Genomic DNA, 17,100 nt, shown 5'->3' on the forward strand with positions numbered 1-17,100 from the left:
GAGGTACGGCAGGCAAAGGATCTGAGCACGTAAGCATGGGACCCACAGAATCTGGTAAGAGCAGGAAGAGATACAGAACATTCGATTCTCAATAAAATCAAAGCTCAAGTGTTAGAGCAACTTAAAAGAGCGTTGCAATCAAAGGTGGGATATTTGTAAATTTCTTGCTTTTCAGAGGTCCTGTTCTAGTTGTGATTTGAGTCATCACTTTTTTTCATTTTTTATTTTAGGTCATGGAAGACCCAGCATGTGGGGGAACTTCTTTATTCTGTGTCCAAATATGAAATCTGTACAGGTGTAGCTTCTTTCTCCCTCAATTTTTGTAAGCAAATTTGATTAAGCATTTGAAAACTTTAGAGGTAAAAAATGGTGGAAGAAATTCTGCCTCTGCCAATTGGCAGCTCTGTGATATTGGACAATCCACACAACCAAACTATGCAGGTGTAAATTCCTCATATCTAAAATGGACACAGTAATATCTTCTTACTTATCTCACTGGCTTATTGAAATGATCATAGTTTTTGTTTGCTTTATTGAGAAAATGTATGTGAAGAGATTGGTATACAGAAAAGCATTATATATTGTTGAAACATTATATATATTAATACGCCTCCAAATCTGTCCCCCTACCATTCCATCCTTTATTTAGGGGGTTGGCTTTGCTGAGATATAATTTGAATACAAATACATCTAAGTGTACAATTTAATGAGTTTTGACCAATATATACAGTTATGTAACCACTACCACGATCATGATATAGAATATATCCACTGCCCCCCAAAATTATCCCTCATCCTCCTGTGCATTTTTATACTTTGAAACTCAATATGAGGGAATTCCCTGGCAGTCCAGTGGTTAGGACTCCACGCTTTCACTGCCAAGGGCCAAGTTTCAATTCCTGGTTGGGGAACTAAGATTCTGCAAGCCGCGGGTCCAGCCAAAAAAAAAAAAATGTCAATAGGTACCCACACAAAAACTTGTGCATAAATGTTCACAGCAGCATTATTTGTAATAGCTCAAAAGTGGCTATTAAAACAATAAAAATACTATTATACTATTCTATAATATGAATATAGAATATACAACATGAATATACATTTTTGAAGCCAGCCACCACATAAGTCTGACTACCCTGAGACTGCCATGTCGTGAGGAAGCCCAAGCCAGCCCAGCAGACTTATCATGTGGAAAGAGAATGATGACCAGCCAGCCCAGGCTGCTCCATCCACCACAACCTAGGCGCCAGACATGGAAGTGAGGAAGTCATCCTGGACATTTCAGCTCCAGCAGACACGATGGGGAGAAAAACTGAGGAACTAAACTGCAATCAGAATTAAGGCCTCAGATATATGGCCCCAGTTGAATCATCCCAACCATCTAGTCATCATGAAATAGACAAGCTATTTTCCCTGAGCCCTGTCCTGATTCCAGATCCACAAAATCAGGAGCAGAATACATGCTATTTAATGCCAGTAAACAAACGAAACCTTTTTTTATCCACCATGGAATCTGAAAAAGGTATTTGAATGAGAAACACTGGCTGAAAATAAGTGCCATCCCTACCCTAGCTGCTGAATTGGCTCCTGTGTAAAAATACAGTAGCTCATTATTGGCATTGACTTTGATTCAAAGTCATATGTGTGACCTCTGCAGAGCAGCAACAGGGATGGCATCTGAAAACTTACCCTGGCAGAATTTTCTTCAACTGCTTTAGCTCAGAGGACCAGGAGTGATCTGTGAAAGCTGGTGTTCCTCCAACTTGCAGAGGGTGCTCCAGACACTCTGCAGCTAGATACGACAATGCTACCTCAGCTTACCTGGTTTGGTGGGGGAGGCTCTGGCTTTTATGGGTACCCAGTCTGGGTTCAAATGCCACTCCACCGCCTAAATCAGTGTATGATTCTGGACAACTTAATGAATTTGGGGACACTGAATTTTCTCTTTGAAATGAGGGTAATAACACCTAACTTTGTAGGTATGTTATTAGGGTTAAGTGAGCCTGACTTAACTGGCATTTAAGAATAATGATAGCTAATATTTACTGAGCATCTCACAAATAACTTTAAATCCCTCATCACCATCCTCAAGAGGTTTCTCAACACTGCCTGGCAATTTCAGAAATACTGCCTGGCAGTTTCAGAAGTAAGGGGAATTTGCACTATTTTATACCCTTCCTCTCTCTTCACACCTTCCCCAGACCCTCTTTCCCTCCCTTTAAGCTGATGACTTCACATCATATTTCACCAATAAAAGAGAAGGAAACTATGTCATCTTTTAGTCACCAAATCTAGACTTCTCCCTGCATCTGCATCTACTTTTCCATTGCTCTTTCAACCATGGAGGAAGTGCCCCTCCTCCCATTAAAGACCAGTCCTTCATTTGTGTTCTAAATCCCATCGCCTTTTACTCTCACCAATGGATCATTCTATCGGCATTCAGATAGGCTCCAGTATCTCTTTGTCTTTGAAAACTTGACACCTAAAGTCCCTCCAGTTACTGCCTTGTTTCTCTGCTCCCTTTATGGCAGATTCTCAAGAAAGTTTCTATACACATCGTCTCTCCTTCGCCACCTATTTACTCCTCAGCTCACTCAGATTTGGATTCCAGCTCCACCACTCTTCTGAGATTGTTCCTGTCAGGGTCACCAATGACCTTCTTATTATCAACAGCAGTGTCTCCTTTATTGTTATCTTCTTATTTCACTTCTCAGCAGCATGAGGCCCACTTGGACTACGAAATATTCCCTGCTCTTAATTTCTGGGATACCTTATGGTGAACCAAACCAGATTTTCACCTGGTTTTCCTTCTCCTTTGTGAGAGTCTCCATCCTCAGTCTTTTTTCCTTTCTCAGCTCCGGGTGTCAATGTTAGTATTTCTCAAGTTTCGATCCTGGGTCCTGTTTTCTTCTGAACCTACACTGTTTCCCTAGATGATCTCATCCATCACAAGCTTTAAATGCAATATTATGCTGATGGCTTCCAAATGTATATCTATAGTTCAGGCCTCTCTTACCATCCCCATACTCACATCCCTACTGCCTAATTGACATACCTACTAGGATATCCAACTGGCATATGAAGTTTACCTCGTCCAATTCTACTTTATTGCTAAAACCAGAAAACTAGGAGCCACCCTTGACTTTTCCCCTTCCCTAATTTCATAAATTTATTTAATAATTTCTGTTGATTTTACTTCCAAAATAAGTCTCAAAACTGCCCACTTCTATCCATCTCTACTGCCAGACTCCCCTCATCTTTCATCTGGACGGCTGCCTCCAGGCTTTCCCACTTGCCCCTGCCCTTGTCCTTTCCTATGTAGCGGCCAGAGCTATCTTTCTAAACATAAATAAATCAGTTATTGTCACGTGTCTGCCTCAAAACTGTCACGGGTTTCCCATTATGCTTAGAATAATCCAAAGTGCTTACCGGAGACTACCGTGCCTCAAGCCTTCAAGCCCTTGTCTACACCTTCAACCTCATCTTACCCTACTCTTCTTCTCCCTCATCACGCTGTAGTCACACAGGCCTTCTGTGAGCTCCAAATTCTTCACTATCCCAGGGTCTTCTGACTGTGATGCCCTCTGCTTTGCTCTTCACCTAGATTGCTGCTTTTCATATTTTGGATCTTAACAGCATGATCTAAGAACGGTCTTGCCCGCAAATCCAAGAGGGGTTTAAACACGTGGAGGTTTGTTTATCTCTTATAACAAAATTTCCAGAAGTAGGCATTCTAGGGCCGGCACAACAGTTCCATGAGCTTATAGGGACTCAGCCTCTTTCTGTCTTTCAGCTCTACCATCCTTCATATATTGTCCTTCTCATGTCTGACCTCATACTTGCTGCCTCATGGTCACAGATGGCTGGTACACCTTAAGGCCTTAACTCTATCTTCAAGGCAAAATAAGAGGAGAGTAAAGGAGCAAAGCCCACTTCTGATTTAACTTTTTATTACGCAGAATTCCAAACATAACAAAGAGAATGATATGAAGACACTCCCCATCCATGGATCCATTATGCAACTACAATAATTATCAATCTGTGGCCAGTCATATTTCATCTATACCCTCTGCACACACTCTCCCTCTCCCCTTATTATTTTGAAGCAAATCCCAGACACTGTATCATTTTCCCCAAATATTTCACTATGTATCTCTAAAAGATAAAACTCTTCCTTTTTAAACAAAACCACAATACCATTATCACACAAAAATTAGCAGTTCATTAATATCATCAAATATCCAGTGTTCAAATTTCCAAGTGTCCCATAAAAGTCATATTTTTTATAGTTTAAAGTATCCAAATAAGACTACTACTTGCAATTGATATATCCTTGAAGTCCCTTTTGATCTGTAGGATCCCCTTTCTTTTGTTTTCTCTCAATTTATTTTTTGAAGAAACCAGGTCATTTGCCTTGTACAGTTTCCTACAATCTGGATTTTCCTAATTGCATCTGGATGGTGTCCTCTGTCTTCTATATCTTATAAGTTCATAGTTGGAACTACAGGTTTGATTAGATTCAGGTTTTTTGTTATGTTCTGCTGTCTGAAAGCATCTAATGTCTGATTGTTTCTCTTTGTGATAATAGCAGCTTTTGATGATTACTGCCTAGCTCCATTAATTATGTTATAAAATGGTGATGTTTTAATTATATCATTCCTTCTTCATTTATTAGCTGGAATACTTCTATAAAGAGAAACTTCCTGCCTTTATTATTAGATTACTCAATGGGTACAGAAAATAAAGGAAAGATAAAATGCTTGATTCTTTTCCTTAGTTTACCAGTTTCCAAAACAATGACTTGATTCACTAGTGTCCTCCAGTGATAACCAGTCAGCCTTTTTTAAAAAGTTGTCTTTATGAACTTTTGGATTTAAACATATTTGATGAGTTTCAATACATTGCAGTTATTATCCTTATTAATGCTCAAATTGTCTCATCTTTGCCCTTTGGGAGTGTTCTCAAATTGGTTCACCAGTTCCTTTGCTATGAAAAAAACCCAGCTCTTTCCTGAAACATCCTTTGGCTCATTTCCACTTCGTTCCCGCTGGCCAGAGTTGTGTCACGTGGCTACGCTGAGCTGGAAGGTAGTGGTAGTGTGGGTCATTCACCATCTCTTGAAAGAGGTTTCCTCTCGTGCCTCATCTAAAGAATGCACCCCCTATTATTCTGTAAGGCTCTATCTCGTTTGCTTCCTTTATGCTACTAACTGTAAACTGTAGTGATTTTATTTGTTCACCTGTTAAATGGGTCTGATTGCCTTACTGGTTGTAAGCTTCATGATATTTTCCCTAGCACAATACCTGTGGGCGCTCACAGAAGATACTCTGTAAGTATTTGTTGAATAAATAAGTAAATGAGGTAGATACCACTGTTATCCCCACTGTATACATTGCTGCCCAATACGGTAGCTCAGCCACCAGGGAAGCCCCAAGTCTTACCTTTTTTTTTGCACTTCGCGGAATGCACTTATTTTGCTCTTGTGGTGATTATGTACTTAAGGCTTGTCTTTTCTGTAATCTAGATAAGGACAGGGACTTGGTTTTTGCTTAAGAGTGTACCCCTGGTACTTAGCTTGGTGCCTGCTGTGTAGTAGCTGCTCAATTCTGAAGAAAGGAAAAGAGGGAGGCTCTGATGCAGGGGTCATCAGAATCTCCCCACAGCACGTTACTCACCAGAGCAGCGTGCATTTGCTTTTGGTGGCCTCTGACTGCCTGCAGCAGCACTTCTCCCCGGGGTCCTGAAGAAAGCAGTATGAGAAGCAGGGTCATTGAGAGTAGCACTGTCCTCAAAAATAGTGTCTTGTGTGAGGTGCCCCATGCGAATCTCTAAGAAAGGTACCAACACCGATAGCAAAAAGGCAAGAAAGCAAAAAAGAAGTCATTTTGGGTCGATATAATTCTGGCAGTTAAAGTTCTAGTAATTCTTTTTAAACTATATCTTGAAGAGTACCCTTTCTCCGAGCTCATACTGTCATCTGTGTGGCTATTAAGGGGTAGAAACTTGGGCAAATTTGGCTTTATTTCCATTTTAGCAAGGAACTAGAATTTCTACAGTGATGTGTAATGATGGCATGGTGGACAGGTTTTATCTGTGTCTTCAAAAAATAACAGTAAATTACAAGTCTTATTTAGAGTAATAGAAAACTAGTGCTGATGTCCCTTTTTTTTATGGGAGGGAGGGAGGGAGAGGGAGAGAGGAAGGAAGGAAGGAAGGGAGGAAGGAAGGAAGGGGGAGGGGAGGGGAGGAAGGGTTGAGTTAGACTGAGATAGGCAAATATTGATATGGCTCACAAATCAATGTAAGTTTAAGTACAAGAATGTCATGATCAGATCTATATTTTTAAAGGCTCACCCTTCTTAAAGTATAAAACCCAGAGAGAATATAGGTAGAAGATTTTGCTCCTTTTCTGCGTATTTTATCTTGCATGCTGAAACCACCACATTCCCAGTTGCCCAAACTAGAAACACAGAAATTATCCTAGCCTTACCTCTCCCTCACCCTGCAATTCGCCACTAAATCCTATAGATTCTTTAAATAATTTTTAAATCCACCTGATGATCTCATTCTGAATGGTGTGTCCTTCACTCAGTCCCTTCTCACCTCTTTCCTGGTTGTTTCCAGTAGTCTTCTATCTAGGCTTTCTAGCTAGGAACTTCCTCCCCTATTTTATTCTCCAGACTGCTGCCAGAGGTCCTTCCAGGATGCAAATCTAGTAGTTTTTCCACAACCTAAAACTCTTTAATGGTTTCTCATGGCCTTCAGGAGAAAGTCCAAATTGTTTCCTACGGTGCAGAAAGCCATCTGAGATTTGGACCCCATCTAAACTTTTTGTCCGTCACTTACCTCCTCCCCTCGTAGGTTGTGTTTCAGCCTTGTTGAACTCCTGGCAGGTTCCCAAACATGCCAGATGGTTTCAAAACACCTGCAGAGTCTCCACTCCCTCAGTTCTGAATGGAATTCCTTCCACCTTCCATGATGAAATCCCATTATTGTTCAAAATTCAGTTTACGGGTCATTTCCTCCCTGAAGCATGTCTTAACATCCATCTCAGCACCATCTTCCTCCTCTGTCTTCCTATTCCATCATTTCTCACTCTCTGGAGTCCTCTGGAATTCCCTTCCATGGCATTGGTGACATACTTTGTTTCATTCATTGTTGCTCCAAGGAAGGACCATCTGCATTTTTTTTTTAATCCTGTTTTGAAAAAAGTTACAGTTTTGTTTCTTTAATTTAAAAAATATTTATCATCATCATCACCATCATCACCATGCAGACTCCTGTGCTCCAAACCTACTGAAGGTCTATGAACCTCGGCCCAAAACTGGCTCTTAAAAATTCTCCTAGGTTACTGGTCATGTCTTGCTTGTTGATCAGGTGCTGGCTACACAGGGTGTTCATTTGTGCAAAATTCACTGAGCTTTACCCTTAGGGTATGTGTACATTTCTGTATGTATGTTATTTTCAACAGAAAGTTTAAAAGGAAAAAGCTCCCTAGGTTATTCTTATGATGGAGAACATTGACTTTCCTCTCCCTCTCTCTCTGAATTGTAAGCCCCTAGAGGACAACGAAGACATTTATTTTGGCTTTGTACTCCCTGCATTTGTTTTACTGCCTACAATATAGTACATGCTTAATAAATGATTAGTAAATAAAAAAATGAACAGAGGGAGAGAGTGCCTTGTGGCACTCTCCTCCCTCCCTTTCTTCCAAATATTATCTGTTCAACTCCCCTGCTGGAGCACATGATAGCTCACGCCTCAAAATTTCACCTCTGAAACCGCCCCCCCCCCATACAGCTGTGAGATGCCTCCTGGCTTCCTCTCTACCACATGCAGGGTGTAACTGATCCAGGGCACCAGCCTGACGATGATGAGAGAAAGGAAGCAGGTGGAGGACTTTCTGTCCCCAAACCAGTACTTCTGCCCTACCTGGGTCTGAGCCACCTGGCTCAGGCCTTCCTCACCATGCCTGGGAACCAAGCTGGAGAAAATATGTCCTTGGAGATACTGCATTGCTAAATCTTCTATTTGCATTTCTGATGTAAAGTGCTTCCTAAACTACTCAGCTTAAATTATGTAGGAATTTGAAAACTTTATGTTTGAATATTTAGGTGTAACAATGGAGGTTTTAGTTGTTGTTCTGTTTTTTTTAGCAAATTTACAGTAGAAAGTGAGACACCCTGGGTGAAATATTACCAAAGTCATTTATTCAGTCACAAATGATTACCAAGAGCTTCCTAGGGATACAATGATGAATGAGAGTCATCTGCCTTAATGGAGATTACAGTGTAGTGGAGGGAGACAATCAAATAATATCTAACTTTTTCATAGCACCTATGATGTGCTGGACACTTTACATATATATTCATTTCATCACTGTAACAACTCAGTGATGTTCTATGATTACCCCCATTGTAGCATTGCAGACTGATAGAGTCATGAAGGTCAAGTGTAGGAGGAGAGAGCCCTAATCTTGTCCTAAGGGTCAGGGAAGATTTCTTTAAATATAAGCAGTTGAAGCAGAGATCTGAGGATTGAGTTGGAATCTAGTAGACAAAGAGGTCTGGGAACAGGCAACGGAAACAGCAGATGCAAAGGGATATTCGTGTGTTTGAGGAACTGAAAGGCTTCTCTGTAGAGGGACCATCAGGAGATCAAGACGAGGCAGGGGAGGTAGACAGGGGCCAGATCACCTAGGTTTTTTCTCCATGTCTTCAAAAGTATAATAAGGTCAGGGAAGCAAAGATAGGAGAATTAAGGTTTATTCTTAGCTTTGTTCTTACTAACCTCAGCCATCCCTCTGTGGCTCCGTTTCCTTAGCTGAAAAAATGTGTGAATGGACCAAAGCACTCAAGTGGTCATGGGTTCTAAAGCTCTGATTCTAGGTCAGGCTCTGCTGGAAGGAATTCCGATCAAGGTGCGAGCCCTGGCTGCTGCTGAACGCACCGAGGCCTCTGACTCCTCTGTAGATTAAGTAAATACAGATGATGGAGAACATCACACACAATAAGTTACACAGTAAATATGGCTGTGAGTATGGTTTGTTCCCCTTGTTGGAAGTGAAGGGTGATCTGCTAATAATAACGGTGTAATAAGGATAACGACCTCTTGTGGGCGTTTAACTGTGTGCCAGGACTGTACCAGGTACTTTCAGATAGATTTCTCATGACAGCTCCTAGTTAGATTCAAAAGCTGAGGCCTCACGGGATTACACAGCTTTAGGAAGGTCCTCACCACCCAAATTTGTCCTGCCTACTGAGCGTCTCCAGTCCTGTCCCCTGTCGCCAGGTGTGTTAACTTGAGCAATGACTTTCTCTTGGTTCGATCAGGGGCTGAGTTGGAATTTGAACCCAGCTCTGACTCCGGAGCCTATGGGGTTGTCTACCCTGCGATGCTGCCTTCCCTTCTTAAAACACAGGCAACTCCTTACTCTATAAATAGAGTGACATTGTGTCTTAAACGTCCTTTCTGGGTGAGGAAAGTGCTTTTTATAGCTTGGGACTGCTTCTGTTTACTTGGTCTCTTCCAGCACCGGTTAATCCCGCCTACATCTGTGACCTTCACTGTCCTTACGCTGAATTCCTAGGTTTCCTCCCTGCAAAAGACAACTCCACGAGGCCACATGGAGTCTGTGTGCCAGCAAAGAAATTACACGCTTCTCCCTCTCCAAATCCGCCTATCTTTCTATAAATAATCGTTCTCCTTCCCCTCAGGCCTGTGAGTAGTTCGGTCACTTCACTAAACACACACACACACTCACAAAGGTTTCGGGGAGGAGGGTACGACGTGAATGACCTTGCAAAGGTATCTAGCTCACTGGGGACAGGATTAGCAAACCCAAACCTCTACAGATATTTGTCTTCCCCGCACATTCCTCCCGAAGCTTCTCGCTCCTCTCGCGCCGGCCTCGCCCAGTCCCCTCTCGGCTCGCTCCGCCATACGAAGCCCAACCCGCCCATCTCTCCTTTGCAAAGCCAGAGAACTTCAGTCCCCATGTTGAAGCTCGGCGGTGGCGGCGGCGGTGGCGGGCAGGACTGGGCATGCTCAGTAGCGGGGACAGGTCTGGGAGGCGAGGAAGCCGCGTTTGAAGTCGCGCGGCTGGGGGATCCGGGGAAGGCGGGCTGCCGGGGCCCCGGCCGGGGGTGCGCTGGTATCCCCGATTCCGCGCCGGGAGTGGGCATGCTCCAGGCCGGCGCCGGGGGGCCGGCGCGCGGGGGGCAGGGCGTGGAGGAGGTTGGAGCGCCGGCGGGAGGAGGGGAGGAGCGCTCGGCTCGCCATCCCTCGGCGCCGGCTCTGCGGCTGTTGAATCGGAAGCCGCAAGGAGGATCCGGGGAAATAAAGACGCCCGAGAATGACCTCCAGCGAGGCCGCCTGAGCCGGGCCCTGCGCGCCGCCCCACCAGCCCCTGGCATGGGCGACCACGGTGGGCAGCCGGAGCGCTCGGCCTCGCATGCCCCGGGGACTCCCGCCGGCGCTGCAGCCGTGAACGGAGTGCTGCACAACGGCTTCCACCCGCCGCCCATCCAGCCGCCGCGCCTCTGCAGCCGGAGCCTCCCGGGCGGCGGCGACGCGGCGCCCCCGCGCCTCCCTCTCCAGCCAGAGCTCCAGCCACAGCCGCCGCCCCCTCAGCACGACTCCCCGGCCAAGAAATGCCGGCTGCGGAGGAGGATGGACTCGGGGAGGAAGAACAGGCCGCGTAAGTCCCTCCGGGAGGGGAGCGCGGGCGCCAGGCAGGCGCAGCGCGGGGTCCGGCACCCGGGAGCGGCGGGCCAGGCACCGAAGCGCGCGTCGTGCACACCAGCGCCCACCGTCGGCGGACCGCTCTGAGGGGGCGCAAGCACTACAGATCGTTGCCTAAGCCTGACCCTTGCTTGCTTCCATCTGTAGAATAGGCGATTGGACTCGGAGTCTGAGCTGCTCCTCAGGTCACGGCTCAATGGAAGGCAAATGCACTGGCCACCTTACTAATTTGTCGGTGGGGAAATGCACGTGTGTCAACATTTGGTGGGGTCCGGGAGTAGGGGTAGAGCAGCGGTGGGTGGAGAGCCTGAGTTGCCCTCGTTCTTCTCCTCGCCCCTTTCCCTTATGAGAGCTTGTCTTTCTGGGTTGGCGCTCAGGGCAGTCAGCTTGCCCTTTGAATCGCAGAGAAGCCGCCAGCTCCATGGGCCTATTCGCAAGCGCGAGGTCTGGAGGCGTGGAGTTTGACAGCCCCGGAAAATCACAGCCTATTAAACGCTGTTTCCTCGCAGCCAATGAGAGGACCTGTTGGGAGGGACACACCCACTGATACCATGTGGGCCGGAACTATGTGGACCAATGAAGATTGGAGGTGAATTTTTTCGCGGAGTGGGGAGGTGGAGTTGAGGTTTCTAATAGTACTGTACAGTGCAGAATGCTGAAATGCGTTATTTCACAATCTAAAGCTTGTATATATGTTAGTTTGTGAAGAGTCCCTTCCCCGCTGGAAATTCTGAGATGCAAATTGTAGCTCGAATTTACAACAGGATTTTCTTATCTGAGCTGAACTTAATTCAATTTGTTACCTCTTTCTGGGTCTCCTTAATGAAGCTTATAAATGGCAGAAAGCAAAGTAAGTAGAATGCATGCTAATAAGTGATTGCATTCAAACATGCACCTTTTGCATACAGGTTATTCTGTTTCACATAGGGAAATTGCTAGATATGCTTTGGATTCGTCTGTAAAAGCTTGATATTTGGCAAACAGCTTCACTTTTTTCTGTTTCTGTTTATCAACTTAGACTCTTAGCTTTTCTGCATTCAGTTAAAGTCTCTGAGACTTTGGAAAGCATTTTAACTCGACTGTGGGACGCGGTAACTCTGATACTTGTATTTTGTAGGTCTGAAATGTTTCGGTTGAAAGTTAACGTCTTGTCGGGAACTTTGAACCCATACAACAGATTGGCTACAGTTATAAGGAAGGCATCTTAACACCTAAATTTCTGTTTACTTTTGTTTTTGAGTCTTGTTAGAAAATGACTTTCTTTGTGGATTTAGCATTGATTCCTAATGATTTATTAACTTGTTTTACTTATTTTGAAGCCACATTTTAGTTATTTCTCTGATTTACATTAACAAACTGTATGAGAATTCACAATGTAAATAGCTAAAATATAACGAAAGAGAACTGCTTTGAGTATATAGTATTGCTAGCTTAAATGGTCTGTGTTTAACTGAGTGTATAATACCTCTTGAAGTAATTTTTGAGGAATTGAAAATACACTCTCTTAACAATAGCATGAAGGCAGAGAAAAAATAACCTTGAGCCTTAACTTTTGCTTGCAGATCCGCAGGAAGTATTATTCTAGAATACAGGAAAGTATAACTTTATGCCTGTGTGCTTTGTCAGGTATTAGTTTTGTATTTTTTTTAATGAAAACCATAGTTATTTTAAGTCTAGCGATCACACTTATTTATCTTTTAAAAAGAATTCATCAAAATTGACTTTTCATTATCCTATCATGTTTTTTTTCTCAAATTTGAACAAACATTTCTGAAATAAATTTTATATGTTCTGAGCCACATCTGCTGTGTTGACTACCAAAATCTCTTAGTTAAAACTAGGCTTAATTTAGTACCTTTATACCTTGCCTATTAGCATTCAAGTATCTTTTTACAAAAAAAAATACTGCCCAATCAGTTGATATTTAGGTAATCTAAGACAAATCTACTTAGACTCAAGCACATCCCTATTTTCTGATGACTGATAGCTTTTTACATAAGCAATTATTACAGAGAGTATTTACATGCTTTAAATGAAATTTGAGTATGTGGTTGATAAAAGCTTCAAAGCTGGACAAATAATTAATTCCTACTTACAGTCTGCAACTTCAAACTCCTGCTTCTGTCCAAACCAGAGGTGTTTTAGGGCAGCCAGATATCACTTCTCTCAGATAGGCACCTGGATTGCACATGTGAGTAGGTATGTTTCTGTTTGCTGATATTTTGGGTAGAGTGTGATAAACATTAAAATACTTCATGTTTAAAAGCAATGAATGGAATGAAACAAACAATTCAGTAGTTTTTGATTATTTAAAAATTTTAAATCTGATCCCTCAGTGCAAGGACTATTCACAATCTTGTAATCTAAAAATCAGAATAGTGGCAGGTTGATTTTGCTAAATCAGGAAATCTTGTCCACTCTTTTAATCAAAAGATCACCTCACTCACTGTGCTTATTATCCTTGGAAAGCTTTTCCAAGACTTAACTGCTTCTTCAAGCTTTCTTGGTTACTTTAGCAACTGGGTGCCCTCAACCAAGTTAGGTCTCCTCTTGGAATGCTGGAGTCGGCTAGATGATCTTCAAGTATTGTTTCTTATATTGTACCTTCAGATTCTAAGATACTTCAGAGCTGATGGTTCTTTCTACATGACTTATACGCTAGTTATCCAGTCTGCCACATGGCTTAACGTTTTATTATTGTTATTTTAAAAGTTTTTATTTTTGCCCTGTGCTGATTGTTCCATGTATGTTATTGGTCTTTTCTCCGCAATTAAGTTGGAAGTCTTATTATAGTTGGTAGTTTTTTTCATATGCTGTGCAACTTGGGTACAGATATTTGAGTATTTGATTGATGTTGATGAGAAAGGTACAGGTGACATCATCACCACCTCACTGAAGTAGCCATTTCCATCTGTACGACAGACGATGGCGAAAGTCCTTCAGTGGAGTTTCCATGAGGTCTCTATAGGGAGACTCCTTTCGCGTGCTCCTTGGTGCTCTGATGTTTTTGAAGCATACAAAAGTAGCTGACTCCTTATGGAGTCAACTCATATACCAAATATTTCTAAACTAATGATAGTCCTAGCAAAATGCCAAGAGCCTAATGTTTGTAAATGGTGTAGTTATTCAAACTCTGGAGAGCTTGAGTGTGAATTGCAGCTGGATGACCTGGGGCCATTTATTTAACCTCTGTGCTTCAGTTTCAGTATTGGTAAGATGGAGCTAATCATACAGCCTCACCAGGTTGATGTGAGGATTAAATAAGATAATATATATATAAAGAACTTCGATTCCTGCTTGGCACATAGCAGTTATTCAGTAAATGCCAGCTGTCATCACCGCCATATAGAACACTGTCCACCACTAACCCACAGGACAAGACGACTGAGCTAGCAGAGACACCTCAGAATGACTTCCTTACTTAACAAGGAGGGGGGGGCTACAATAAGAAAGACCAAAAAGTTTTATTTGATTAACTATGACATTCCTAGCCCCACAATTACCTTTTTCCCCCTTTGCCTCCCAAAATATTGGGTAATACAAAAATGGAGGAAAAAAGCAGGAAAAAGTACTCACAGTACCATCACTCAGAGAAAATGACTGTTTAAAATGTGCTAAAGGTAATTTTGGATCACACTAAGATAAGATTTTGATAATTTTTTTTTATTGGACTGTATTTGATTTACAATGTTGTATTAGTTTCAGGTGTACAGAAAAGTGATTCAGTTATACATATACTTATATCTATTCTTTTTTAAATTCTTTTCCCATTTAGATTATTACAGAATATTGAGCAGAATTCCCTATGCTATATAGTAGGTCTTTGTTGATTATCTGTTTTAAATATAGTAGTATGTATATGTCAGTCCCAAACTCCCAATTTATCCTTTTTTATTTAAAAATGTTACCAAAAGCATTTTCTTACAGCATTAGAGCATCATTTGCAATGGTTGTATTATATTCCCAATGTTCCATTATATAGATATACCATAATTTATTTAACCTGTCTCTCATAGCTTTAGGCTGCAGCTAGAGTCTCTAAACATCATAAACAGTTCTGCAGCAACAACTTTGTACATAACTCTTTATTTTTGATGAAATTGGTGAATATGTACTTTTTGGAGAAGGAACAGAAATGGCACAAAGGAGTATATAGCTGTTGCCTTGAAATCCTGGATATTTTATTCATTTAGTTTCTTTTTTCAGCTTTATTGAGGTATAATTGACATTTAAAATGGCAATATATTTAAAGTGTAGAACATGATGATTTAATATATGCATGCATTATGACAAGATTCCCATCATCAAATTAAGAAATACATCCATCACCTCACATATTTACATTTTTATGAAAACACTTAATTCTGCTTTCTTAGCAAATTTCAGTTATACAATACAGTGTTATCAACTATAGTTACCATGTTTACATTAAATCCTCAGACCTTATTCATCTTATAACTGAAAGTCTGTACCCTTTTACTGGGCTCTCCCTATTTCCCTCACTACCACCACCCCAGTCCCTGGCAACCATTGTTATTCGACTCTGTTTCTATGAGTTCCACTTATTTTTTTTTAAGTTTCCATATATAAATGATACCACACACTGTTTGTCTTTCTCTGTCTGTCTTATTTCAGTTAGCATAATGCCGTCCAGCTTCATCCATGTTGTTGTAAATGACGGGATTTCCTTCTTTCTCATGGTTGAATAATATTCTATTGTGCACATATATGCCACACTTTATTCATTCATCCATCAGCGGACACTTAGGTTGTTTCCATACCTGGATATTTTAGACTCTAAGGATGCTTGGAGACAAGCCACACTAGTGAAGAGAGGAGAAAAACGCAAAGGAGGTAATTGTTTGAGCCAGCAAACACTATGCTGCAGAAAGCTAAATACCTGAGTACCATCAGAAGACTCAAGGTTGTGAGCTGCGCTCTTCCGTCCCAGTGTGTAGCAACAGGCAAAAATAAGGGATGGATCAGTGCCTGCAGCCTCCTCGTGGAAGTTCCGAATTCTGCGATTCTCCAGATAGAAAAATAGCAGAAGATGGGTGAGAGTTCATTATGCATGTAACACATTCGTGGGTGCAAACTGAAGAAACCCTAACCTGTTACCGGTTTTAGCTATACACCATTGTCAAAGTGTAAGGCTTCACTTTTCTAAATATTGGGATATTTACCTTTGGCACTTAGAATTTCCCCTACTTCTGAGTCAGGCTAATTAGAAAACCCAGGATAAAAAGATAAACAGGTAGAATTTTCTGGTTGTATCTGCATAGAGTGTGAATATATATGCATTTTTAAAAACATAATCAGAACTTCTAGATGAACAGGGAACTTTGCGAATCGAGAACAAAAGACTAAAATGGAAAGCGAGGGCACATTCTAGATTGCTCCCTTCTAGGGTGTGGTCAGATTTCTAAGTTTGTCAATGAAGTTATGAATTGTACAATGCACATTTGAACTGGAGATTTAAGAATTTAATGGCCCAAGTGTTCAGTGTCTAAGTGGTTAAGTCAGGTATCAGGATTTATTAGGGACGTGAACACCACTTTTCCCCAAAAGGCCAGTAAGTGAATTTCAACGTTAATACAAAGCATATTTTGTTTGGCATAGTAACAAAAGATGGAAAAAGTACTGTTACTTTTTAACATGTGGGACATTCAACAAGTGAATAAAACAAACTCCAGCCTGGTGTTTGGAGACATAATTGGTAGGGAAACACAGAGTACTGGTTTTAATTAACAGGTTTGAGGTTGGTTTTTTAATCTGTCTGATAGCCTGACTTTTAATAGTGTGTGTTATGCTTTAATACAAACCAATTACCATGAAAATCAATCAAGGTTTGACTTCCATTATGTTCAATTATATGCTTTAACTTTACTGTGTAGGCCAGTGTTCACCTTGGGATGACAATATTCTGAATCAGATAGGGCACACAGAATTTCTTTAGTTTTTTTTAACATCTTTTTTTTTTTTTTTTTTTTTGCGGTACGTGGGCCTCTCACTGTTGTGGCCTCTCCCATTGCGGAGCACAGGCTCCGGACGCGCAGGCTCAGCAGCCATGGCTCACGGGCCCAGCCGCTCCGCGGCATGTGGGATCTTCTTGGACCGGGGCACAAACCCGTGTCTCCTGCATCAGCAGGCGGACTCTCAACCACTGCGCCACCAGGGAAGCCCTAACATCTTTATTGGAGTATAATTCCTTTACAATGGTGTGTTAGTTTCTGCTTTATAACAAAGAGAATCAGCTATACATATATCCACATATCTCCTCCCTCTTGCATCTCCCTCCCACCCTCCCTATCCCACCCCTCTAGGCAGTCACAAAGCACCAAGCTGATCTCCTTGTGCTAT

At 42.1% G+C, this 17,100-nt stretch overlaps 1 protein-coding gene across 4 annotated transcripts in view; it reads left to right on the top strand.

Annotated features, from left to right (window-relative positions):
• The window catches only part of PANK1 (pantothenate kinase 1), a 107,849-nt gene that overhangs the window by 28,520 nt on the left and 62,229 nt on the right, over nt 1-17,100 (top strand). Inside the window, exon 1 of one of the 4 annotated variants that reach the window (XM_082854682.1) lies at nt 9,766-10,696. The exons of 2 other annotated variants lie outside the window; for them this stretch is intronic. In XM_082854682.1, the coding sequence (XP_082710808.1) occupies nt 9,994-10,696 (703 nt within the window). In that variant the 5' untranslated portion in view covers nt 9,766-9,993. One more of the 4 variants, XM_082854683.1, reaches the window with a different exon arrangement.

Source organism: Leucopleurus acutus (assembly GCF_964270905.1).
Source record: "Leucopleurus acutus genome assembly, chromosome: 14".
Lineage (NCBI taxonomy): Eukaryota > Metazoa > Chordata > Mammalia > Artiodactyla > Delphinidae > Leucopleurus > Leucopleurus acutus.